This window comes from Lytechinus pictus, chromosome 4, assembly GCF_037042905.1.
Source record: "Lytechinus pictus isolate F3 Inbred chromosome 4, Lp3.0, whole genome shotgun sequence".
Taxonomy (NCBI): Eukaryota; Metazoa; Echinodermata; class Echinoidea; order Temnopleuroida; family Toxopneustidae; genus Lytechinus; species Lytechinus pictus.
In genome coordinates this window covers 1,962,564-1,990,155 of record NC_087248.1, presented here as the reverse complement: position 1 = coordinate 1,990,155, position 27,592 = coordinate 1,962,564, and the positions used below count along the sequence as shown (strand labels likewise).

The 27,592-nt window shown below is 35.3% G+C and overlaps 1 protein-coding gene across 2 annotated transcripts; it reads right to left on the bottom strand.

Moving 5' to 3' along the window:
* Positions 1 to 27,592, bottom strand: LOC129258579 (N-acetylated-alpha-linked acidic dipeptidase 2-like). Of its 2 annotated transcripts, XR_010293303.1 has the most exons (19): positions 27,252 to 27,592; positions 23,935 to 24,103; positions 23,096 to 23,233; positions 21,488 to 21,619; positions 20,735 to 20,921; positions 19,300 to 19,390; positions 10,179 to 10,274; positions 9,427 to 9,512; positions 8,208 to 8,327; positions 7,575 to 7,657; positions 7,013 to 7,076; positions 6,647 to 6,714; positions 6,243 to 6,331; positions 5,268 to 5,358; positions 4,447 to 4,705; positions 3,853 to 3,934; positions 3,174 to 3,260; positions 1,113 to 2,672; positions 1 to 481 (listed from the first exon to the last, which is right to left on the bottom strand). XR_010293303.1 is itself a non-coding variant. In XM_054896826.2 (18 exons), exons 1-18 carry the CDS (start codon positions 27,437 to 27,439, stop codon positions 2,465 to 2,467), a joined length of 2,238 nt encoding a protein of 745 aa, XP_054752801.2. In that variant the 5' UTR covers positions 27,440 to 27,592; the 3' UTR covers positions 1 to 2,464. The 2 variants fall into 2 exon arrangements, 1 of the variants encoding a protein (XP_054752801.2); XM_054896826.2 differs by having other exon boundaries at positions 1 to 2,672.

Here is a 27,592-nt window from a genome sequence, read left to right as displayed (position 1 = left end):
GATGAAGTAAAACAAAATGTTCTTAATTTTATTCAATTCCAATAAAAACATACTAAATATCATACAATCATGACAACATCAGTAAAACAGAGCAATTCATAAAGTTAGTTAAAGTTTAGGACTATAATGGTAAAAAAATGCAGTGTAAAAGATTACAAAAATGATTAAATCATCGGAATTGGGGAGTCATAAACAAACAGATGTATGAATTGTCAAGACGACCCCCTTGTCATTTAATATAAAAAAGATTAGGTTATACTGATAGAAATATATACAAATTGAATTTGTAATAATTAATTTGAAAATATTCAATTATATCAAAGAAATCCATATCGGCACAAACTCGTCACATAACAAAGACCACATGAAAGACAATCTTTGAGTACTTTTTATTAAGTAATATTTCAATTTTAAGTGTAATAATCGAAACGCATAAATTGAACTGAGTGAAGATTATTCCACACAGTAGAATTATCTGTGTCTAAAATTGAAATAAATTTTCCAAATTTAAGTTTGGAAAATTATTTAATAACAGAGTTAAAACAATATAATTTCAAATTGCTGCATCGGATTTTGCCGTATAAAGAGAATTTAGTTCGATGGAATAGCACATCAGACATGGCTTGTTACCATTGTAAACAAATTGAAACTCTAGATCATGTTTTGTTGCATTGTCCACATGTGAATTTATTTTGGCAGAAACTATACGGTATTTCATTAAGATCCAGTTTAATGTGAATATTCAAATTAATAAGAAAACATTATTAATTGGCCACGATGTTGAAAATGAAAACATGGCTTTTCTGAACGTAATTTTGGTTTTCGCACAATATACGATTTGAGTCTATGTGTTGGCTCAGTTCACTTTAAAAAAAATGCAGTTATTTTTCTATGTTTCAAGATTTCAAGAGAGAATTAGTCATTAATTTAAGATTTCTTGAAAAGAGTAATAAGATAAATATAACAGAAAAACAGTACAATGAAATTAAAGCTTGTGAAATGTGAAACTAATTGTATATATTTTTTGTGTTTGTTTATTGATTTTAATGTAAAAGATTAATAAGATAAAAATAGTAGAAAAACAGTACAATGAAATCAAAAGCTTGTGAAACAAAAAAAAATTGAATGATAGTTATACAATTTCTATTGAGAATTAAAATTGTATCTATTTTTGTTTTTCTGTATTGCGATCATGTACAGAAGAATCACACTACGCATTGAAAGGGAATTCTGAAATAAAAGATATTGGAATATTCAAAAACATGTTTGCAACGTCTTTGCCCCAGCATCAAATAAAAAGTTATCGATATGAATTGAAATGGTTTATCAGAAAATTTCCATGCAGCCATAGGCTGAATTGCTAAGAACCTTTACAAAAAATAGTGTATGTAAATACGCACGATATAAAAAAGTCTACGTGACATTGTTTCAACGAAAATATAGCAATGTGTTATTTGCGAAAAAAAAATTAGTCGTATAATTGCATGAATATTAAATCCTTGCCTTATTTCAATTGTTTATGCAAACCTCTAGGTTTCAAAGTAGGAAAATATTACTTTTCAAAATATTGCTAAACATTATTATCACGGGCAAAATATTATATTGTATGCAAATAATTACCATTGGAGAGACCACCCCCTTTAAGCTGACATGTAGAATCAGCAAGTTTCCTACATTGTGAGTCTTCAGATTGCTAAACCATAAAGAGGTATTGTGATTATTTGTTTTGTATTTCACATCTCATATGTCTGATATGATTTAACCAAAGAAAGTCAAGCAACCCAGTTTTATCATGGATAGAACACAGTGAAAGACACCTATTTTGCATGTACAATTATAATAATATTCATATCATTCCTTGTGATGATAAAAAAAGGAAAGATAGAGGAACAAGAAGAAGTAGAAAACAATACCACTAGGTATCACCATCGGCATGATCGGGTAGGTGGTGCGCCTCGAGATTTACTTTTGACCAATCGCATTCATGGAATGGCATGGTTAATATTATGTGATATATAATGGCAGTAATACTGCGGTTGTAGTAAAGGTCTTAGGTAGAGTGGACCTGAATCATTATGCTCGTAGACAAAAACAATAAAATATACATATAAATAAATAAAGATACAAGGACTTATTCTGGGAACAGAGTGTCCTCGATCAAAGTCGTTCAAGTACATGTCTAGGATTTAAACAAATAAACTGATTTTTTTTGTATGAGCATCCTCTTGAAAGTTTGAGGGATGGAATTAGGCATCTGTTGAAAGCCCTCACAACATTGACCCTCAATAACTTCTTGAATCACTCTTTCTCTCTTCTTTCTCTTTATTATTTTCTCCTAACTTTTGTGACAGGGTTGCCAACCCGAGCTGACTCTACAGCCTATATAGCTACCTTCCATGGGACGAAACTCTCAACCATTGTGGCAAATCTGCATAATTTCAATAAAATTACATATCATTTGACGTCACCATGACGTAACATCCTTCAATACAGAGCTAGCTGCTTCTATAGCATGAGTTAAAACGGCGATATGTTGTTCTACAACCCTCCACCGTTGTTCCTGGTCAGGAGCGTCACTGATGTGGTGTAAGGCGTCTTGGAGTCCAGGAAAGGTGTATGGTACGTCTTCAGTACTTAATGGGATTGTAACCCGAGGTGAAAATAATAGATGCCTGTGTCGGGAGAGATCATTTGATGTGTTAATATATTGATTTCGTAATGGAAACATGAAGGAACACTCTAAAAAAAGAAATGATAACTAAACATTTGAAAGGTTGGAGGAGTGACAACATTTTCTAAATGTTGCATTTACCACTTTAAATGGTTCTACCCCACACTTAAAATGTTGGATTCAGCTTTATGCAAGGTTGGATGTAATATTTGGAAAAGGTTGTCACTCCTCCAACCTTTCAAATGTTGATTTAACATTCGATTTTTTAGAGTGATGAATGAAACAGAGCTTAAAAGATAACAGACATCTCTTTTTTTTCACACTACAGTATGTGGTTTCGGAGGAGCATAATCATTGATGGAATATATTTACAGCCCAGGGTACCCTGGCCCTAGAAAGATTTGCTTATTAAAGAGCTCCCCAGTGCAAGAAGGTAGATCTTTATAATATTAATGGTGATTTTATTTAATCGTTCTAAATGTTGAAAGAAGAGGAGCCCTACCTATCTTGTTTGTTATCCGGGAGTTCTCCGAGAAATGCCCTGCTTAGAAACATCATCTGGTCGTTGATTTGCCGGACAGCCAAGTCACTGAATCAAAAGAAATAAGCAAAAAGAAACAGATTTAGTGGTGTTTGTGTGTGAAAATATGCGTGTGTTGTCGGTGTGTCTGTGTGTGTGTATGTGTGGGGGATGAGTGTGTATTTGTGAGGGTGTGTGAATGCGAGAGTGAGTTGCCCCGAAAACTGCAACCAAAAATGGTGTCAGTCTTACCGGCGTCACTGAAGAAGTTGGATATGCGCCATGCCCCTTCCAAAGAATCCCGACATAGCAGCTCAGGGGGCAAGACCGAGCTCGAGTGCACACAAGAGCCAGCACGGAGAAACAAATTCGGCCAGTATGCTTACTACGATATCAAAAACAGGTAGAGGTGCCTGCCGTAAAATGAAATTCTGAGATAAACCAGAAATTACATAAAGTTCTAAGGGATATCGCACATTTCATGTCTGTAGGGCTCGATACTACTAAAGCGGTAGCTGAGCTACATGTCTCTTTTTTATTCATTGTGTTATCTTTCTGGTTTTCTCTTCTTTTTTATCGGTCTATTATTTGAAAACATTATGTGGCTGACCACCCCTGCCCCGACCTGTGGTGCCGCCCCTGTGACTCGTTGGATATTCACCTATTCGTGTCAACGCTCTCTACTCTCTTTTGAAATTCCAATGTGTTTTCCAACAGTTCACCAATTGCTCTGTCAAGAGATTCTATAAAGAAAAACCGAAAAATACACATTATTATACGGTACAGATATAGAAACAGATGGTGAGGGGGAAGGTTAATCAACATATTTTAAAAAAATATGAAGAGATAGAACGAGAAACAAAAAAGGTAGATTGTACCAATAGCAAAAAGGGTTATAAACCTCCAGGCGATCGTCACATGTTCTCCTTGAAATAAGTTGGTTATTAAAAGGAAACTTCTTCTAAATTTGAGAGGCTAATGTTTCTAATGAAAATCTGCTTTGTATAGCCCTAATATTTTGCAATAATCTTATGGCAATTGGTGTTCTTGGGGGGGGGGGGGTTCGCATGTCTTCTGGTGAATGGAATTGAAGGTCCAATAACGTATACGGGATATACTATTTTTCAATCAAAATGGGCCCTATATTGATCATATATTAAAAAGGAACGAAATCCGTTTTTCTTGGTTCATTTTTTTTTCATTGTCCAAACTCATTTTCGCCCCAGTCCTTTCATAAATACAATATTGTACAAACCTAAAGATACTCCTCGTTCTGCGATATCCATCGATTGTGTGCTATTTCCCAGATAATAAAACATATTCTCGACTTCTTGGTAATATCCATAACTATCGAACGGCAACACCACGCTGTCTGATAGGATGCGCGTCATCTCGGCGAATACTCTTCCGACTGCTTGATGGTATCGATAGTCGGGATCGATATAAGTTTCCATCAAACGGATCGTCTCATATTGGGTGTGGTAAAGAGAGTAGAATAATATAGGTAGTGTGCTCTAAAAAAGAGGAAGAACAAGAAATTTGAGATAATTGTTTTGAACATTTTGACCCCTGAATGAGACATTAGAAATTACTATTTAAAAATAAATGAGATATTGTTTTGTGAAGGTATTATATGCCGATAAAGTAAGATATGAATCACACCAATAATCAACAACAGTTTCAAATTCATAGCTGAGGAAAGAGCACACAAAATTAGTGTACAAAATATCGCATTAAAAGATACTCAACATAATTAACATTGCTTTAAATGTGAACACTTGCACTGAACACCTGCTAAAATTATAAAATGCTATTGTTTGCATATAATAATTTGGGTATGAAGATTTGCAAGAAATATTTGTAAAAAAAATATTTGTACGGGGAGGCCATGATTATCAAGCTACATGGCGGTCTCCTGCTTTGCTTGAAATTGTCATTCTATTTACTGAATAATGAATTTTGTTAATATTTTTATATTTATCTTCAGTGCTGTTATATTGTTTACTTATATCTGACGCAAGTGAATGCAGAAATAAAATCAATCATTCAATCAAACAATACATAATTATACATTACCGTATCGTATATGTAGTAACCACTGATACACGATATTCCCAGCCTCTTTTCAAAAGCGTAGTCGTCGCTTCCATCAACTAAAAGATTTATACTGTGAAAAAACAGAAATGAAAGAGTAAAATTATTACCAATAAAATCCAATGAAATCCATTAATTTATTTTTGTTATATGAATTTCATGTTGTTTATTTAATATAGCTGGACCCCTCGGCAGAACAGTTGTGCTGTAATGGCTCAGCTGAGTAGGGCGATCCATCCAATGTTATTTTATCATGTATTATATTATGTTGTAATTTTATATGTATTGTTTTTATATTGGTAAATAAAATCAAATCAAATACGGTGGCTCCTTATTGTTCAATATTTTGGGATACACATTAATGAAAATTGATAATAGAAACTTTACTTGTTGACATTTCGTAAACTTCTGAAATAATAAGGAAAACATAAAAATTGCAATATATTAATTTTTGACCACAGATAATAGTGTTTCAGAGCTTTTTGGAATCTCTAAAAAATATGTTTAAACGATGAATTTCAAACATAATCTATTTTCTTAATGAATCGATTTTTAGGGGAAAAGTAAATGAAGTTCAATAGATTTATATATACTTTTCCGTGTCTTAAACTAATTTTAATAAATTGGCATTGCTTGTACTTATTGGGTTTCAGGTATTAACGAAAAAGAAAAATCGCTAAACATTATTTCACATCTGAAAATGAAGAGAATAAAATAAAGTGGACAATCTCAATTCCCGATAACAAATTATGAGGATTATAATAGGTTACAGATATTAGATATGGGTCCCGTTTCATAAAAGCTTGTCATGATAACAAATGCACAATTTCTATAACAAATTTACCATTAGCCAATCATATTGAAGGAAGTCAGTAGCTTTAAACTGTTATTGCAAATGTGTTATCATAACAAGTTTTATGAAACGGATCCATGATCTGATAGGCCTAATATACCTACAATGGTAAGTCGGGCTCATAATCCGGGTTCCGCTCTAACATTGTGTCATAAACGGTTGTTCGGTTATCGGATGGATCTGGGTCCGGAACCTGATCATTAAGATATGAAGGAGGGAAAAATGTCATAATTATTATACGATGAAACATACAACAGAACATGATGAATGTAATTTCCAACTACATTAATACATTAGCTTCTTCAGCTCGTCTGAACTGGCGGGAAATCATCAGATGCAAGTTCAGACGGGCTGAAGAAGCATCCCGGATCGGACGTGAAACTGCATCTCCGTTTTAGCAGTAGGTCCATGGTTTTAGTAACGTAAGCCCAGATGAACAGATTTATTTTCTCTTCGTAATATTATAATAAAGATCTATTTTCTTGATTATAAACGGTATAAAGCTTACCCTTTTAGTAGCCTCATAGATAACTTGACGCAGGTTCGGTGAGGCTGAAGCATACAGGACATATGTATCTGCAAAAAGATAAGATGGAAAAGTAATCACATTTGATTGAATAAATGGGGATATATTTTCTTTCATTTTGAGCTTTCTACTTTGATCAACACATTTGATTGAATAAATGGGGATATATTTTCTTTCATTTTGAGCTTTCTACTTTGATCAACACATTTAAAATGACAACAATGACAACACCAGCGAAACCAAATCCAAACCAATCGATGGTATGTCATACAAAATAAGGAAAGATAGGTCCGGGGTCCGTTTTGCTGGTGAAAATGCGGCATTATTTATCCACTTTCATTTTTTTACCTGCAACAGCTATGTCCAAATTGACGTACGCTACAGTCCTCTCCATGAGTATGTTGCCGAACTCCTGAAAATGAAAATAAAGCACAGTCAACGTTCTGTTATTTCTGGATCTCATTATTTACGATAGTTCTAATGGGAGGGGGGGGGGGGGTGGTGTTACTACTACGTGACCAAGAGCGTGTAATGTTGCCTGGTTTATAATTCATATTTTTAAAGCTTGGACTTATAAGGACACATAATAATAAAGTCACTATTTATCAGTCTCAGAATAAAACTAAGCAATAAAAACTATCTTTAGTCTATTCAGTGCGCGTGTGTGTGTGTGTGCGCGGGGGAGGGGGTGTTGAGAGAGAGAGAAAGAGAGAGGGAGAGCGTGCGTGTGACTTGAGAGTGTGTGTGTGTGCATGTGTGAGGGAGGGGTGTGGGTGTGTGAGGGTGTGTGTTGATTTTTTTTAAAGAATACAATACCCTGCTTGATCTGCGGTTGATAGATGAATTGCATCGAAAATAATAATTGCATCGAAAATAATAATTGCATTGAAAATAATACTTCGCCTCCTACCTCTGTCCATTCTACCGAGCCAAACATTCCAAACTCTTCAGCACCCCATGAACAGAACACCAAAGTTCTTCTAGGTCTCCAACCTTTAGAGAATAAACAATATATAAACGAATATAATATCAACAATGTAACAGACATATTTCATTTCCAGTGTATATAACCCTAAATGATAAATATAAAACTGGCATAGCAGTAAAACGCATATACTGTACATGTTATTAGTTTGAAATGTTTAACAAATGCTTCTTCAAAGCGCAAACGATAAAGGCAAGTGCTAAGTTTGATATTTTGTACGATTTATTTTTTGGCCTCGCATTCATATAATCCCACATAACGTGAAATGAATTCCCTATTCCCCAGTTGATTTCAAGGTCGTACGCAGCGTAAAAGGCAGGAATTGTAAAACTTACATTTTCTACTGAAAATTTTCCACAGAATCCATCAAAAGTGGGCACAAAATCCTTCTATTTAACTTTCAAAAATGCAAGAGTGCTTCTAAGACAAGCTCGGTCTTTTCGCTCTCTCTTTTTGTGCTTTTCAAAATTGTTTAATAGTCTTGCCTGCCCCCGCCCCACCCCCCCCCCCGTAACAAAAAAGTCTGTATACGGCCATGGTCGAGTTCCTTTAATCTACCTTCTTTCTTGAGCATCCCAAAGACCCTTGATATTTCAAGGAGAGTTGCTGTTCCGCTTGTTGGATCAATAGAGCCGAGTCCCCACGCATCCCGATGATTGCCGATGATGACGTAACGATCTGTACGAAGATGCACTCAGTGTTATTCGGGTGATCATGAGTTTAGAATTCCGGTCACATTTCAAATAAACATAATTATATTCATTTCCTATGCATTAAGAAACAAGGGCTCGATTCTGCACCTTCAGCAATCTCTTCCTGGAAGCACAAATATAAAATGCAATTTTGCATCTTTCTGCAAAAGGTGATTAGCATTATAATGGGCTACACAAAACCAGAAAGGTGCACAGTTGCGCCATAAGACCATCCTGTTACACCTGTAATGAAAAGTTGCACCTCATCTTTCTTAAAATGGATAGGTACATAACAATAATGAAAATAATTATTCACAGCATTGTAGGGTCTTGTTTTTTGTCTTCACTAATTGTGAAAAAGAATTATTCTGACTGTATCATCGTAAACATATTGGACAGTATTTGTAATTATTTTCCAATTTTATTGATGGCTCTGCTTGCATCGTAATGATTGGAATCGACAGTATACGACATTTAATAGATACAACAAACAAGGGATGGATGTAGGGTGGTAAAATGAAGATTAATTATTGGCTGCTCTCTCATGCAGGCAGTAAGTAAATTGAAACTATTATGCTCTTAATCAGTCCAAGAATCGGAAACGGTCACAACCATGTTTATATTACTCTGAAGAAAAGCTGGAGATCCTTTGGCAGTAGTCTGCAGAAAGTATACCAGTGGAGGATCTTGGGGGTTAGGGGTTTAATCCACCACCTCGGGATCCATAAAAATTATGAAAAAGGACGTGTTTGATCAACTCCAAAACACCCCTACCCTGTTCACAAGAGTCGCGCAAGCAGAACAGTGGCGGACTTACGGGGGGGGGGGGGGTAGAAGCTCATCGTTATTTGGTCACACCAACTTGTCAACCCCCCCCCTCCTCTAAGCAAAAAGCTAAATCCGCCACTGTTTACTGAGAAGAGGGAACTGATTCGGTATGGAGGACCCTCAGGATACAGTCACACCTACGAAACCAACTAAACCAACCGATACTATGCCAATTCGAATAAAAGCGTAATCGGTAATAGCTTTGATCGGTCTGGAGTCGGTTCGTTGGTATGACTGTGGTATAATACAATAAGTACCTGGTTCTATCTCGCCTCGTAAGAATCCCACCGTGTTATATGTTGTATACAGTCCTGATACAGAGTTCACTACCAATCTCACTTGGCTAGTAGGAATAATATTAAAAAAACGACAACAACATTATCAAGAAGATATATACATAATAATGATAATAATTGAGAATGATATTACACAATATGGAGGATGAGAATCAGATCATGTTTTGTCAAAAGTGTCACTATTGGCATATGGTGTATCCGTTATTATTATGAACTGATTGGAGGAAACTGAATATGTCTCCTAAGGATGTCGTATGTTATATCCTACAAGTTCTATATCCTCCAACAGTTTCCATAGTAACAATGCTTGTCAGTCAATCAAATTCAGGGAAAGCCATCAGGTGCCCGTTGCATACAACTTTTGCATTAAAAAAAAACTCTGGCAATCTTTTTGCCAGATGTGTAATTTTCAATGGCATAATTTTATTTGCCAGAGTTTTTGTTTATTTACCAGAGTTTTTTATGGCAAAAGTTTTATACTACGGACCTCAGCTCTGACAACTAGTTGGACGACAAATGTTGATGAAGTGCTTTCCTATCTCCTATTAACCCCTATTACATAATGCTAGCAATAATACAGCAAACAAATCCGACTCCAGATCAAACCGATCAAAGCTATTTGGAATAGCATGCCATCGGTCGGTTTGGAGTCGGTTTCGTTGGTGTGACTGTAACACAAACCTAAAATGAGCAAAGATACCATACAGACTTACTTTCCTTGATTCGGTCCGGTGAAACCTGGTCCAATTGTGTAATGTGCATTCAGGCCACCTTTCCAGTAGTTAGGAACCGATGCGCCACCCATTGCTCTGTACAAGTTAAAATGGGAAAGAAAAATCGAAGACCACCTCGTTCAAATATATCAGTAATCTTAAACATATTTGAGTTATAGCTTTTTCAATCGCTACCCATCTTGCATAATTATCTTGAAAGTTTCATCTTACAATCCTAACTTATTAATTACCTCTAAATTCATTCAATTTCATGTTCCAGACATTTGGGATAAGCAATCTTGATTGTCAATATTAGATTTGGTTAACCATATCCCCCGAACTGTCAAACATTCTTAATCATTCCCAAAAAAAAATTAGCACCTGGAGCACTTATGATAATTAGTTCATTTTATCCTATTCAAATTATGTCTAATGCATCCAAAGATTCATCAACATGAAACCACTTGACCAGTACTGACTATTTTATGTCACAACTCTCTTCTATTTTAGCCGCCATCAATTTCAAGATTTACCGTGATATTTATGAGAAAGTGCATGCTAATAATAATTATAATGAATTTAGCTTTATGTATTTATTTATTAAAAAAAATAGGCGCATACTAATTAATACTTAAGTTTCTGTACGTTTTACAATAAAATATATTAAACTAAACGTATATACAATCTACGGGCGCTACAATTACAATACACGTCAACATAACTTTATCCACCGACCTTATGTAAGAACTAATGTATCCTTAAATTCTTTCATAACAACCTGTATCAAGGAGTGAAACAGGTTACCTTCTGATATTATGAACTGTACAACTCTTTATCGGTTTAAAGTGCAATGTAAAAATACATCTTTTACAATCTATTATCTAAGTTAATTTAGAAAGTTTTTCTTCCATAGAGTCTATTATGTTTTACATGTATCTCGTAGTTGGCCACCCTAGTCATGTGTGTTCGGGTGTGTGTGTGTGTGTGTGTGAGGGTGAGTGTGTTTGTGTTTATGCTGACACTTGTTTAATGTACATTTTGTACATATTTGTAGTCGATATATCTGTTTATTATGTATTCTCCTTTGTCATTTTATACATTTAGATCTACATCTTATTTAGAGGTATATAGGGCCCCACTCACAAGCTGTGCTTCTTCGGGGTCCTAGAAAACCGTTCATAGTGTATCATGTATTCTTTTGTACCATCTGATCATTGATTTGTACTAATAATATGTCTGGTTTTTTGAATAAATTGAACTTGAACTTGAACAATAACAACTAAGGTGTTTACAGCATTTAAAGATCTGAATAACAAATAGTATGCATATACTAATATAAATTAAAAAGGTGGGTCTTTAGAGTGCTCTTAAACTGTGAAAGGGAAGATATACTTCTTGCTTCTTATTGCTGACGGCAGAGAATTCTATAGATGCTCGATTACCATATGTTTGTAAATTAACTGGATGTACTGTAAGAAGAATCTGTGAAGAGTATGTACGTTCTGGATTGTATTGTGCCTAAATCAGGTTTTAGAAGTAGGATAAACTGAACACGTTTCGCAACAGGCAGCCAGTGAAGTTTCTTTAGAATACATAGGTGTGATCGGATCTCTTGAACTAACACCAACTATCGACCTCGCAGCTGTATTATGAATTTTCTGTACCCAAAGTAATTCCTTTTTGGAAAGCCATGAGTTATTATTGTCAACATAAGACTTAATCAAAGCATGCACAAGTATATCAATACATATTTTATTTAGGAATTGACGAAGTTGCCCAATTTTCAAAATGGCCATAAATGCAAGTTGACAAGTTTTGGTAATATGATCAGTCAATGTAAGATGCCTATCCATGATTACACCCGAGTTGTGAGTCTTGTTAACTGCTGGAATATCGAATCCAATAACAAGAGCATTCCAAGGAGTCGACACGAACTTGGATGTAATAGCCCCCTCACACCTGACCGAATGTAGGCGGACGAAGGGTGACGAATGGGAAAAATGCACGAAATGCACGCGAATTCAACGAATTGAAATAAAATTTCCGTCAAATCATGCGATCATTAACTATTGTCAAATTTTATCAACGAACGGTAAGCGAAGGATATCGGTTTTTTGGTTTACCTCTTTGAGTAAATTGCAGCCGAAGGTGAGCGAAGGGTTGATATAACCCAATACGAAGAACGAACAGTAAGCAATGGTTTGATATGGCGTGCGATTAGAAACGAAGACGAGGGAATAGATAACTAATTTTTTGTCAACGTGTTGCTTCGTTAAGGGTTCTTTCGAGATCGGTCCACTTCGGCAAAAGCACGATGAGGGACTTTGCGCGACTAAACACACGAACGATAAACGAACGATTACCGCAGACTAAATAAGAGATGCGAATTCAAACAGATGATCAACGATTTTTCAATTCGTCGGAAAATTTTAAACATGTTCAAAATTTCCGCGCGAATTTAAATAATCGCAGCTGTTAGTTCAGAAGGTGTACGAACCCAAACACGAAGGGTAAATATGATTTACTATCAGTTACCATCGAAAGCGATGAACAAAAATGCCATTCGCCAGCCACCGCAATGCATATTTCAGGCAATTCGGTTAGGTGTGAGGGGGCCTTAAAGTGAATAACTTACGTTTTGGATACACAATAACGTGTGTTCATAGAGATGTCTGGATGTAATGTGTAATGATATTGATTGCAAAGAAATGAGTACAAAAACAAAAGGTTTGGTAGAGCCTGTAAATCCCCCAAGCTTTAACAAAAAGCCCATCAATCTCTGTCTCTATTTTTTTTTGGTCATGATATATAGTTTTTAATAGTTACCACTACCAGATGTAGAAACGTGAATGAGCTATAACCGATAACCGCATGAAACTGGATATGACCGTATGGTTAGTTGTTCGTATCATAAAAAAAGGAAAATTAATCCTACCAATATAAGTAAAACAAACCAATCAATAAAGATGATAAATGATGAGCATAATTATGGCCGATACTTTGTGAATTATTCTACTCGATTTTACGCATATCCCCAACTAATTTAAATCACTGCAGTAGACTGTTTGAACGCTTACAAGTTAGGAATAACTCTAGCTCGAAGGCCATTGTAACTACGTAAGTATATAAATGCAATTACTCTCAGTAATTGGGCCGTTCCTTTGTTATTTCTTTTTTTTGCAATTGCAATCATTAAGAACAAATTGGAAGCTTTATGTTGTCGTTGTCACTGTTTTTGTTTTCTGTTAATTTTCCTTTATTACTTAGATAAGTTTCAATCCAAACCAAAATCAGTTATACTTAACCGTACGATAAAGTACGATACGATCATTTTATTAGTTCAATGTTTCATCTTCCGTTGCCCTGTAATTAATGTCCAGTCCAATGAATAAATAGTATATATTCATTTTGTTTATTAATTGGAATGTTTTATAATATTCTCAATTGTTTTTTTACGTATTGATGCAGATATTAGATATGGAGGCTAAGCAGGTATCAATATCAATTCTCGTCCTCGTCGCTATGGTAACGACAGTAGAAAGCAGACTAAAAGGAAGCCCTGAAACTGCTGTACAAGGTATTATGCCAAGTATCATGATTATTTTAGTCCCCCTGACATTTTTACTGCATTACATTTTAACAAACAAAGCAGCGTAAATGGGAAGTATGTAGAAAGCCATTAGTGAAATAAAGTGTAACACTTCATATTCTCTTTTTACAAATATTTTTCTGAGAAAAATACCATCCTTTTTTTTTATACAAAATCATTACACTCTTCAAGAAATATATTTCACTCATAAGGTGCACCTTTCCTTGAATGAAATAAAAAATAATTATATTAATATATTTTTGTTAAAAGTTAAATACATTTTAATAAAAAGTGAAATGCAGCTACAATAAAATGTCTTGCTAAAGTAAAATGTGCCATTGGAGCGAAATTTCGTTTTGGAAAAGGTGACAAGGAGTTGTTCTTAGAGGACGAAAGTGAAATATATTTTTGGGAAAAAATTAAATGATTTTTTAGTGAAAAGTAAAAGAAAAGTTTTTTAATTGTGAAATATGTTTTTTGGAAAATTGAAATATATATCTTTGTAGAACCATGGAGGACGCTATAATATTTTTTTCAATTACTTGAAATCTTGATCAATTATCTATTCATTTTTTTTTATATTACATAAAAATTTATTACCTAAAACTTTTAATAAAATAAGTATGACTCCCAATAACAAAACAAGGATTCGTTATGAGGAGTACATCCTGTTTGTAAATTTGGAAGCAGAAAATTTAAATAATCGAAATTTTGCATAATAAAAATGCAAAAGGAAAAGTGGGGAGATGGCATCATTTGCTTTTTATTGCATAACAACAACCTTGACAATAATAATGATAATAATGATGATAATAACAAGTTCTCACCATCAGTGCAAATCTTGCTGAAAATAACTGAATTTCACAATTTTTATGAATATTTTTGGATTTAGCTCCTTTTGGAATTAGACAGCGAAAAGTCACTCTACTTAAAAAAACTGACAAAATATCATTTATTTTCTTTCTGTAATTTTCAATGGATAAACATCAGAGAGGATGTGAAATGGACTCTGCTAGCCATATATATGTGTTTCGTGTTCAATTTCCAGTATCACAAATATAAAATCAAAATCAAAAATTGACATTTTACTAGGGTTTTATTCCAAAAGGAGCTATATCCATGAAAAATAAAATTTCAAAAATTCTTTAAAAATGATAATGAATGCTAGATTTTCAAAATCATGATTTAATTAATATAAGATAATAGTACTATCATAATCAAAATTAAACAACAGTGGATAAGGGAAAGTGGTGAATTAAAAAAACCTTGATTTACAGAAATATACCAAAAGTGGATTTAGCTCCTTTTGGAACAAAACTCTTCAATACAAACTATAATAATCACCCTTCTTCCAAGTCTTCTGTCTTAATTGTGGAGAAGGCATGGAGTGCGAAAAAATGTAAAATCATATTCGGAAAACTATGATATTTTATTTCATTTTTTTACGTGAAGAAGAGCAGCATGGTAATTTTGTAGAAGAGGAACAGAACCCAGAGCAGTTTATGAACCGTCTCCAGAGTTTAGTCGCTGAGACCCTTACTCAGACCATGGACCTAGGTCCTTACTCAGACGATCGAGAATCTCAAAGAATCATTGCTGGTATGTCGAGAATACCCAAACCATTCACTTATAGACAAAGACTAATTAAGAATTCTGCTAATAATGAATTATATATATATATATATATATATAAATGTGTGAAGTTATACATGTACAACAGCTTTGGCAACTATTTTATTCTAAATATTGTAAAGAAATGGATGAAGAGAACAATGGTAGGCGTAGCTTAAATCAAGGTTCCCCAGAGCTATCTACCCTTTGGAAAAATTGGTAATGCCGAAAAAATTTCTCTGCCGGGAATCGAACCCGGGCCCCCAGCTTTGAACGCCGGTATAGACAGATTTTCGACACTATACCAATTATAATTTCCTTTGTCGGGTGAAGGTGGGTTTTGAACAATGACAAGCCGCCATGCCTCATCTGGATCAAAGGTATTGCTTTGATACAGTACACGTATGGGAGAAAATATAGAAATGTGTGAAGTTATATATGTGCAACAGCTTTGGCAACTCTTTTATTTTAAATATTGTAAAGAAATGGATAAAGAGAACAATATATATATATATCATCCTCTTTTTTCCACCACGTTCAATTGAATTTTGTTCTTAACGCTCGATTCAGGGAAATGAAATCTTCGAGTATGAAGCCATACTATTTTTTAATCAATATTAGCAAGATTAACGATTACCCTTGCTAAAATAAAAAGTATATATTGTCATGAAATACACTTACTGGTCTAAAATACATTGAAAACTTTGGCCTTCCCACTTTCGTATATTGTCTATGTATCATGTGCATTGCTCTCTGAGAGGAGGAATATAATTCGAAACAACTATGTTTATTGTATATTACGGAGCTGTAACTTACAGATGGGGAGGGAGTTCTTGGGGAATTTTGTGAACAAGAAAAAGAAAGGAGAAAGGGAAAGAAAAGGAAAGACAGAAGGGTGAAACATAATATTATTTTCTGAATATGATGTCCAAAGCTCTCAAAATTTTGGATTTTGGTAATAAAATATGTCGAAATTTTTGCTCGCTCACAACTTTATAAATTTTGCCCGATGCGCCATATCTGGCCCTCTTAATTTTTTTTGGCTCACTATGCCACTGTTGAGGAGGAGTAATAAGAGTAAGGAAAATACATCTTTTTACATTTAGAGACCAAAATTGTATATTTTGCATAAATATAATAAGATTTTGTAATGTTTATACATAAACATTAAGTTATAAAATCCATAATGTTAATGATTATCGGCAACTCAAAGGAATAATAAAGAATGACCGCTGCCTGAATTTAGATTTTACAGCCGAGCTTAGGGAGCAGGAAAATCTTTCCATCGAAGATTGTGATATAATTTGTGAAGATATGCTTGCATTATTCTGATTCCTTACAATTCAAATCACTGTGATATATTATATCCGAATTCTAATTGGACAAGACTCACATTTCATAATTTTGTGGGGAGGGGGCGGTGGGCAAATTAGGGGGTACTTCAATTACAATATACACTGTTAGAAAAACAGAAGATTTTACAGAAGAATAATAAAAAACAGATCTTAAAGAAAGAAATAACCAAATTATCCTGCTTATTGTTATAACAGGAAATTTTTTTTTTTACAATTCTTCTCCAATTTTACAAAACAGTTCTGTTCTAAAAAAGGCGAAATGCATGTAAGATTGCACAGTGCAGTACAATTACAAGTGTTCTCGTGACTCTGCTGCAGGATTTTTTGTGTTTTTTGAAGTAAAAAAATTTATAGCAGTGTATAGCTTCGCGCCTGATTTATGATGTAATTGCAATAATATCATTTGATATAAAGTTTATTAACCATACTTCAACCGATTTGTATCTGATTTAGCAAACTGAGTTTCAGAGGGACACAGCGATAGATCTCCTAAAGGAATGCCAGCGAGACAACCAATCTCTACTGACTGAATGCTGAAGAACCACTATCATTCTTTTCTGAAATATTGTTCTCGATTAATCTCTTATATGTCATAATGTGTTCTTTCGAATGTGTACAACATGCTGCACGATCTACAATCTTGGTATATCATTTTTGTTTTTGGTAAAATTGGTACATTTTTGTTTATTTGTTGATGTTCGTAGGGGTATTTTTTTTTTTGGGGGGGGGGCTGGGGCATAAATATTGCAAGTACTGATTTCTAACATACTCTTAAAACAGAACAGTAAAAAATGACTAGACGAAAGAAAGGCTGTCTTCTACTGCTAGTTTCCCTATTTTCTCTTAACTAGAACATCGTCTGACTATAATATAGTAAGAAATGTGAAAAGGCATATTGCTGCCAGCTGACTACTGATCTAGTCAAGTTGACTGATTTTTTTTCAAAGTGTGCATTTAAATGATATATCTGAATATAATTCTGACATTTCTTTCATAAGCTAGCAACAGCCATTTGATAGAGAACTAAATATAATCACCACTTCTGTTTATCTGTTCATGAAGTACAGAGTGGTCTTTGCATTTCAGTCTGTTTGTGTTTAAAGTAAATATAATTTTGGATTATTATGCCAGTAAGAAGAGCATTATTACGTCAATAATACTAAATTACTAAATTGTAAAATACGTTGTATTAATACTTTTGCATTATATATTCTGTAGGTGCTGTATGGATATGATGCGTTACCCCCTCCACTAAGTTCCTAATTAAAAAAACATCCAAGATAAATAACTTGACTGCAATAACACACTTGTCGAAACGTCGAGTTTTGGTGGTCCTTTTCATGACCAACAAATTGCCCACGAAAGATACATGGTGTACCGTGGAACCTACTACAATCAGATAAATATACAACACAAAATACATTTATCTGTATACACATACTGTATATACATGATATAAATGATATGACAAACATGTTATAAATCATCACGGTATTTGGCACACGCTGTGCTGTAATAAGTTATATAATATAATCATGCATTCGTTGTTGCCATTTTGTATCATAAATGCCTGTTGTACTATCATGTATATTCATCTTGTATAATGTGAAGTACATGTAATTCATGCCCGCTCTTTTCTACTACTTGCTCGCCCCTCTGGCTCTTTTATTCTCCTCTCCTCTCCTCTATTTCTTTACCTTCCTTTGCCATTTCTTTCGGTATTTGTTGTTGTTTAGTTGTATACTCTTACAAGCGTATCCCAACACAAACACATGCTGCTTTTATGGGGGGTTTTACGCCTTCGATTCTTCCTTGTACATGAATTATTAATTGGATTTACATTCATTGTTATACTGCTATTTTACTGGTCTGTTTATTCTATATGAAACTGAATGTAACCTACGTAACATAAATCGGAAGAAATAAATGTTTAATTGAATTGAATTGAAAAAGTTATCTTCAAATTTTTATTCATATTCATTGATAGAATTATTGATATCATGATACTATATATAAATAAAAATTAAAATGGCTTATCATAGGCATGCGTCACTGAAAGGCTTTATGGGAGATTTTGCTCTGCAACGAAAAGCGGATTCAAGAACACAGTAAATGTATTTAAAACGGCCTTCATGACAAAGAGCAACCATGAATCATTGACGAAAATTGGTGAACCAAATTAGTAGTTTTGTCTTTGACTCCAGACAAACAACGTTTTCCGTCAACTCTGAAAGTTAGACGAAACTGCTCTTCCGGTTCAACAATGCTCATCAAAGACCTAGCTGTTAATTGTCAATAACGGGCATTTTCAATACATTTACTGTGTCCTTTAATCCGTTCTATGTTACGGCGCGAACACGCCCCACTACCTCGCTGAGCAAAGGACTCCCCAATGACTGTCGGCGCAATAACGGCGATAGAGCGGTGCAAAATGCAGTTTAGTATGAATCGAAACGAATTCATACCAATTTTCCATACAACATGTACACCCATTTGCTGCATTTCGATAAGCACACACACAGTCACTAAAACATTGTGCATATTATACGTACAGCGTTGTTCTTACTGTAATAGTTTTTCGGCATCGTGGAAACCGACAGGATGAACCGGTATCCGAGGCAAGTCGGTTTCATTTGGCGATATCCGAAAGGCAAATTCTGAGGAAGAGAGAGAGAGAGAGGGTGAGAAAGAGGGGAGAGAGAGGGAGGGGAGAGAGAATGAGAGGAAAGGTCTTTTAAGTTATTGTCCTGTATGCCGTAACTAGAGCGTTTTTGCATTTACTACGGAGTTGCTCTCTGCAATTCACCAATACATTAAAATACAAATCAAATCATAATTGAGGCTTTTGTCGAAAGTTGGTAAACCAGGACAGCAGCGAATAACGTAGTCACTTGACTCGTAGTCAAATGTTCGTCCGTTGCAAATCTTGGAATGATCTGCTGTCCCGGTCAACCAACTTTCGACAAAAAGCTCAATTATGATTTGATTTGTATTTTAAGGTATTGGTGCGTTGTAGAGACCGGCGCCGTAGTGAATGCGAAACTCCCTACTCACCAACGCAGACGTCGCGGCGACAAAATCAAGTCTCCGACTCCGAGACAGAAACATTGTTAAGCTCACACCAATTCTCAACTTCCAGGAGACTTGTCAAATTCAAGCGTTTACAGCGTTGCATTCTTTTATATATTTGAAAAGTTGTAAAATCTGATATTTTTTCCTGATTTTGATTTGCTAAGAAGCATAGTTTGAACTGTCGAATAAGCCACCCGACACGTACTTTCTTGGAACTATTCAATCAATATGCTTGCAAGTCGCCAGGAAATCTCCCCAATCGCGGCGACGCAATTAAGATATAGTATATCACATTACTGAAAGAAATGAAGAATTGGAAATCAATGAAATATGATTTCGTAAATATTTTATGACGAAAAATAAGTTTAGTTTCTGATTATTTTTTTAAAGGAAAAAATAATAATAACAAAACAAATTTCCATAATCATTTAACGATGAAAATCAACTCTGTAAAAAGAAGGAAAGAAAATTGACACTTTCTCGAAGTTTTTCTTTGCAACTGCATGATATTATTCTAGGGAAACATTGCTTTTACACCGGTTAAATACATCAGCATTAAAATCCCTCGGAACTAATTTCCTTCCTATTCAAAACCACTTTAGATGATATCCGTCGATGTGTCTGTACGATTTGCCATGCAGTCTCGTCTGCATTTGAGTCCTCATTGAAGAGGTAAACACCTCGTTCTCTTTTATTTTCAGATAAGAAAGCAATAATGAAATCAACTTACCACAAACTTAACAAAATCATAAAATCTCATTTTAATAATGTTTTTTGTACACATAAAGTAACCCAATTTAATCGGCACATCCCCGTACACCAATAGGCCGCAGGTACCCCCATTACAATACCGTGTAATCAACCATTTTGTTCATATTGGAAACTAAAAAAACTAAAATATGAAACATTAATGGAGATGGCATCCATACCTTTAGCAGGATAGCCGTGTGTCAGTGGATCACCTATCTCTCGAAGCAAAGCTCCCCGCTGCGTGGCGGAACCCGGCAGAAACTTTCCGTTAGGGTATGGTAATCCTTCGTTCTGGGGTACTGAGTAGTCGTAGGGATCACTGAACAAGATGACGCCAATGACACCATAACGTTGGGCTACGGCTGCCTGCAAAACAAGAAGGAAACGTGGAACCTAAATGATCTTTGTGTTATGTTTATTGAGCAAGGCATATAGGCCTACTGTTAGACATTCCACCTTGTTATCGTAGGGTGCTCGACACATATGTATTATTAAATGGCATATAATATTTAAAGAATGACATTAGTTGGTATACTCACCCCCCCCACACACACACACACACTCCAAACCCCAAGACATAAACGTATATAGCAATCCATGAGCATGTCCTTTTATTTAAACACTTTGAATGTCTTCAAGTACTTAAATTTCTCTACTTCTCATAAAAAAATCCATCTAGCTGACAAAAGGCCACATCATTTTAATCGAGAAAAAAAAATATTTCAAACACCAGCAGTAAAAGAGGAGATACAGCTTGTAAAATTATCATTAACCCAGAGTCACACATATACTTTGTTAGATGGTAATCGTGTGAAAAATAACTTACTACAAATTTGTTAGGATAGCTACATTATCTGTAACATTTAAAAAACCGGTAGATACATTTCCAAATCAGAATCCGATTTCTCAACTTAAGTCATTTCCATTCTCACCTTTTCATAACGAGACGTCCCTCCTTGGCGGCAAATTGCAATCCTACCTGTAAAGTTAATGGTCGGGTCCAGTTCATTCAGAATTAATTCATAGTCTTCCTCCGCTCCGTAATGAACATACACCAGATCACCCTGAAAATTATGATATATATAAATAATTGTGTTTCATGTTTTTATTACATTATACGGTGTTTCGTGGGCGTAGTAATCGTTTGTCTTTTCTCGAAAAGAGATACCCCGTTGTCGCTTCGCAGCGCGCACTTTTAGATCTAATGAAGAGAAACCTAACACATTATCCAAAAAAGACGCCATCACTTTCCATCTACAATATTCATTAAAATAACCTCATGTAATTTGAGGTGTATAAATTTATCAATTTACACCAGGGGTCTGGGAACGATTTTAAATAGGGTTGTTGATGCTCCTGATCAGATATTGCTGACAGAAAAAAATGACAACCCCTCCCCCCAAAAAAAAAAGGGTTTTTCTCCCAAATCTCCTTCATTCGGGAGCAATAAGCTATTATATTATACACGGAGGAGCCGTGGTGTAGTGGTTCTGACTCTCGCCTCGTAAACAGAGGGTCATGTGTTCGAATCCCACCGCGGTCTGGCGTCCTTTGGCAAGACGTTAATCCACACTTTGCCACTCTCGACCCAGTTGCTAAATGGGTACCCGGTAGGATGTGAAAGTCATTGTACATTGTCCAGTACTGTGTGCGCCTCACCGGCGACTGACTGGAATACTCCCCAGGGAGTGGAGGATGTGCAAACATTGTGTGCGGGAATGACTGATTGAATCCGATGACCGGGGCAATAATATATCTGTAAAGCGCTTAGACACGTCGTTCTGATGTATTAAGCGCTATATAAAAAACGGATTATTATTATTATTATATCTTTTTATTTTTGCTTGAAAACCCGATTTTGAAAGTGTGCTGCCTATGAAATAGGTAGCATCCCATGAGACCGTGATTAACACAATGATTACGCTACGTCGTTTGAAAAGATAGGTAGCTAAAATTGGAATAGAATATTCAGATTAAGAATCAATGCAGAATTAACTAGATGTGGCGCAATCTACAAAATCAAGCATTGTCTTGAAATTCAGTTATGTTTATGTAATCCTATCAGGGATGATCTCCCCCGTTGATAAACTTCTAAAGTCACGTCAGCGCTGACTCCAGACCGATCAAAGCTATTACGTTATTTCATGGAGCTATCAACACATAGCTCCATGGTTATTTCCGGGCATGTTGGCTCAGTGGTAGAGCGTCCACTTTATGAACGGGAGGTCGTGGGTTCGATCCCCGGCCGAGTCATACCAAATACTTAATAAAGATGGGACCCTTCTGCCTTCTTGCTTGGCGCTCAGCATTTAGACTGGAGAAGGGTAATAATAACATATTATTTTATTTAGAGCTTACAGATGGAAGAGCAGTCTTATGATTGAAGTGGCAACCATGGGTAAATAAAACGTTATTATTATTATTATTATTATAATTATTATTGATATTATTATTATTATTATTATCCTTATGATTATTATTGACATACCATCGGTCGGTTTCTTTGGGGGTAGTTTTAGCATCAAATAGAACTCACTCACCATCACATCACCTGTCCCCGAAAACGCCATATATGGAGGAGGTATACCAGGCTGAAGGAGTTCATCCTCATCGAACGGATCTGCTCTGAGTGGGGTGTTATATATGACTTCTCCGGTGCTAGAATTTATCACCTGAACCTAATTGGTCAGATAGAGCGATGCCAGTACATATAGGGAGAAAAGGACCGAATGCGGCATTATTTTTCTCATGAAGACATTATTTTCTCAAGTTAATTCAACAAAAGCAAGTTGTCACAGGGATGTAATCATAATTATTATACAAGGTTAAATATGTTAAAAACACACAAGTCATTAAAAGCATTAGCTGGTGGTATACACCTGTAACTCATATACAATACATTACAAAAAAAAGAAAAGGGGCTGGAAGAAGAAAGAGGAATACGGGAGGAAGATATCGGGAGTCGAAAAAGGAGCAAGCAATTGGGCTTTAATTCCTTAATTTGATATGGGGGCAGGAGGTCCCTGATGTTTTTTTCAAGTATAGTAATAAAGTAAAAAGAAATGAGGAAGGAAAGAGAGAAAGAATGGCATGAAAAGGGAAACTGGGTATAATTACATAATATGAGAAACTGTAATGAACGCCATGTTCAGGTTGTAAACACGTGGTTTTTTTTAACAATTATGTTCACTAAAATCTTGAATGATTATAATCATGATAAACACGTCTCGCTGCCTTTCATTAACTTTGGAGATTTTTAATGCTTTTTTTTTGCATTTCTTATTTGTACTGAAATATAGTTTAGTACCCTCATGAATACTTCTCCAAAGTATCGAAACTTAAGGCCTAAATAATCGCCATTCTTACTATTCTAGTCTACCTTATTAGCATTTTCTTCGTCCTCAGGAGGTGGTGGGTGTTGTAGATAGACCTGGTATGGGACCAGTCTAACCGAGTCCAGGCCCTGGTCTAACCAAGCCTGTTTGATATCTTCTGCACCTTCCCTGTCAGCTGGCGTCCCTGCTACGTGAGGTTTCCTCGCGTAATACCTTATATACAGAAGAAATGAAACATAAAATCATGAAATCAACTGTGGTGTGCGCCTGTATGTAATCCAAGCTACATTGGAGAAGTTACAATTATTGATGCAGATTTTCGAGCCCTGGTTATGTCTTTGGGATGGTGCCGTTAAATGCCGGTCCCAGACATGAATATAATCATATCTGAGTGATACACGTCTATTGAAAATCAACACCCACACACACACCCTCACACTATGTGAGAAAGGGGGTTCATGGCATTTATTCCGCTATATTTGACACACAAATCGAATGACTATCTTCAACCTCGGATCCTTCCAAACCTAACCCTAAACAAACCCTATTAATAGCCCAGAGCGATTGCCGCAGGAGGAATGTTGTGTCATGAAAAGGGGATGTATCATCGTTAATATCCAACATGGATTAAATCATGTAGAGTGATTGGTTCAAATAGCATCATGTAACAAGACATTCACTATAATGTGATGATCAGATGATGTGAGTGATGTTAAAAGCATCTCTTGGCGCGCCGCACAGCCATTATAAGCGCCTCCATCGGGCAATGTAGTGTGACGGAGCAGAATAATAATAATATGCAGCAGTTTATACATATACGTATAACGGATGTTTTGATCCAATAAAGTATGGACCATAAGAAGAAGCTAGATCGTCTTTTTTAATTGACAGGCACATATAACCTATCCAAAGAAAAGTAATTAATCTACAACAATAATAACGCATAGCTTCAAGAACTTCGGAGTAAATCATAGTTTGTATATTGGTCCGTTATGTATTATCATAGCAGTATGCAGACTTTTTTCCGGGAGGGGGGATGGGCAAGACACAAACAATATTTTGAAGAAACTCGAAAGTGAGGGAGCGAAGTGACCAAGCTTGTTATTGGGGTGCTTTTGCATATTTTAAAGTGAAATAAAAGGGTTTCGTGCACACTTATGGAGAATCTTATGAAAATTTTCAGTAAAAAATGTTAGTTTTCAAAATTTCTAGGGTGGGGGCAACTGCCCCCTCTCTCCTTCCCCCAGTAGGACTATGTTTTTAATTCTTACTCTGTTCAAGTATTTGCCAACATCGTTCTATTAATCTTTATCTTTATATCCTGTTGCACGATTGATTAAGACTTTATATGTAAAAAAAGGTTTTGATTTTGTGAATATTCGGTTATTTTTAATATAATTCGCACATATAATTTGTATCGGTAATACAGTTCAAGATTCATTTGGTGGGTTTGTACACTAACTCAGAATGAACTAAAATACCCCTTTTTGTAAGCATATCCGCAAAAAGGGTGTATGAAAAAGACGTCGGGAAAGTTTGTTTAAATTGTATTTTATTAACATCGACCTTTACATCTATGTACATTTACAGTATCATGTGTATGATATAATTTAGAACTTATATCTATCAAAAGACAAATTAGCAGCAAATCATAATGCTTTACAATAATAAAATGATTAAAGGTTTAGAATGAATTATACAACGAAAGCGAATGGTAGCTCTTCCTCCTAAACGGATGTCGATAACTTATGAATGACCTAAAAAAAAACTTATTATGTATGACCTAAAGATTATATATCACCAACTATTGGAATATGTATGTTTAAAAAAATATTACTCTGCAATTACGAAATATATGAATACCACCATCAAAGTAAAGTTACTTACGATCAATTTTTTACTCTTACACTTGGGAAATCAATCTGAAATTTCCGGTCACTTGCAAGTGTTAACTTATCCTTCCTTCAAAACGATATATTTCATTCTGTGATGGTATATAGAGGTTCACACATTGCCCTAGCTTGGATCTCTTTCAATTATGAATATGCATGCTCTAGGGATATACGGAAGTTCAATGGAGCTTGCAAAGTCAATTAGGCTTTAGCGAGGCTACATGCAGTCACAATAACGCAACCGGCTCCAAACCGACCGGCAGTATGTCAATGGTAATAACGTAAGAGTTGATCGGTCTGGCTTCGGTTTCGTTGGTGTGACTGAAGTATGATATAGATTGAAAACTGTGGTTTGAATTGGTCTTAAACGTGTTGACGTATACATTATATTCCAGGGGCCGCGAAACGGTTTTGAAAAAGGGGGGGGGGGTCTGACCATAAAAAAATCACAATCAGATGATCGTTTATACGCTGTTGTACACGGTTTTAGAAAAAAGTGGGGAGGGGGGGGGGGGGCTAGAGCCCCTCCCTTTACCATTGGTTCCGAGGCCCCTGTATTCTACTAACTGACGTATAGCGTAATATGAAATGACAAAGAGGCTTGTATATGCATTATCATAGTTAGATAAACAATGTGGGCCTATAGGCCTATACGAATCCAGTATAGTTGAAAGTGGTAGTAAATGAATCATTCAATGCTAATAGGACAGTATGCAACAAATGCGGAATTGAGAGTATTGACGACGCTTTTATTATCGTGTCAATTCATTTTAAAGAAGAATTTTATATCGAATATTTGTATAGGTATGGGCATAATACGTGTATGGGTCTATAATTATTGATGACAATATCAAACACCAATGGACGACATACTGGATATACACCTGCAAAATTTCATATCGAGAGAAATGTGAAGTATTGTTACAATTTGCCTTGATTTATTGATTGCGTGATAATTTTAACTTGTGTATATTTTGATAATATTTGACTTAAAAAAAGTATTTGGATGCTAAAAAATCATAGCGAGAGTTCTTTTTCTACGATTCAATCTTATTAACGCTTTTATTGTATATCAACTTTCTTCTTTTCGACATTTGTAACCAAAAAATGTTTTGACGATGAACAACTCTCATATTGATTGCTGTAGTTGGAAATCAAATGTAAAGCCAAACCGCACAATATAGGCCTATTACACATATTTTAAACAGGGTATGTGTATCAATACTAACACAGACTGCTGGTGTTTATAGTAGGAACCCACCATTGTGCAATTGGCAGCTTTCTGGAACAGTTCCCAATAGTACAACTGTCACAACACTTTAAATGTCTATAAATGATACCAATTAATACCCTGATAAAAAAAAACAATCATCCTGATCAAGAAGATTCATTCGGAAATGTTTTATGAAAATGTCAAATCTGCAAAACATTTCATACTTCAACATAGTTTGAATTTCCAGTCAACCTACCTTAGGTTATCTCGTATATTCTCCCTGCTTATCTCCTTCATTATCCTATCTGCGATATCTTCATCAGCTGGTCTTGGCTTGGGGTTCGAGTCCCTGCTGCTACTGAAGTAACCGATGATTACCCCAATCCCTACACCAACGGCCAGGGCGCAGATTCCAACAAGCAGAATGATAGAACGTAACTGCATTTTCTTAAAATCGTTGATGATACTTACTGAAAAGTTAAATTTGCTAGGTAATGAGAATACTCTATCACTGGAGGCATCGCGCGATGGACATGATGGATGTGTTAGAACAATTAAGTAGTGTACTCGTTATAACAGACTGTGCGGTTTTTCTGT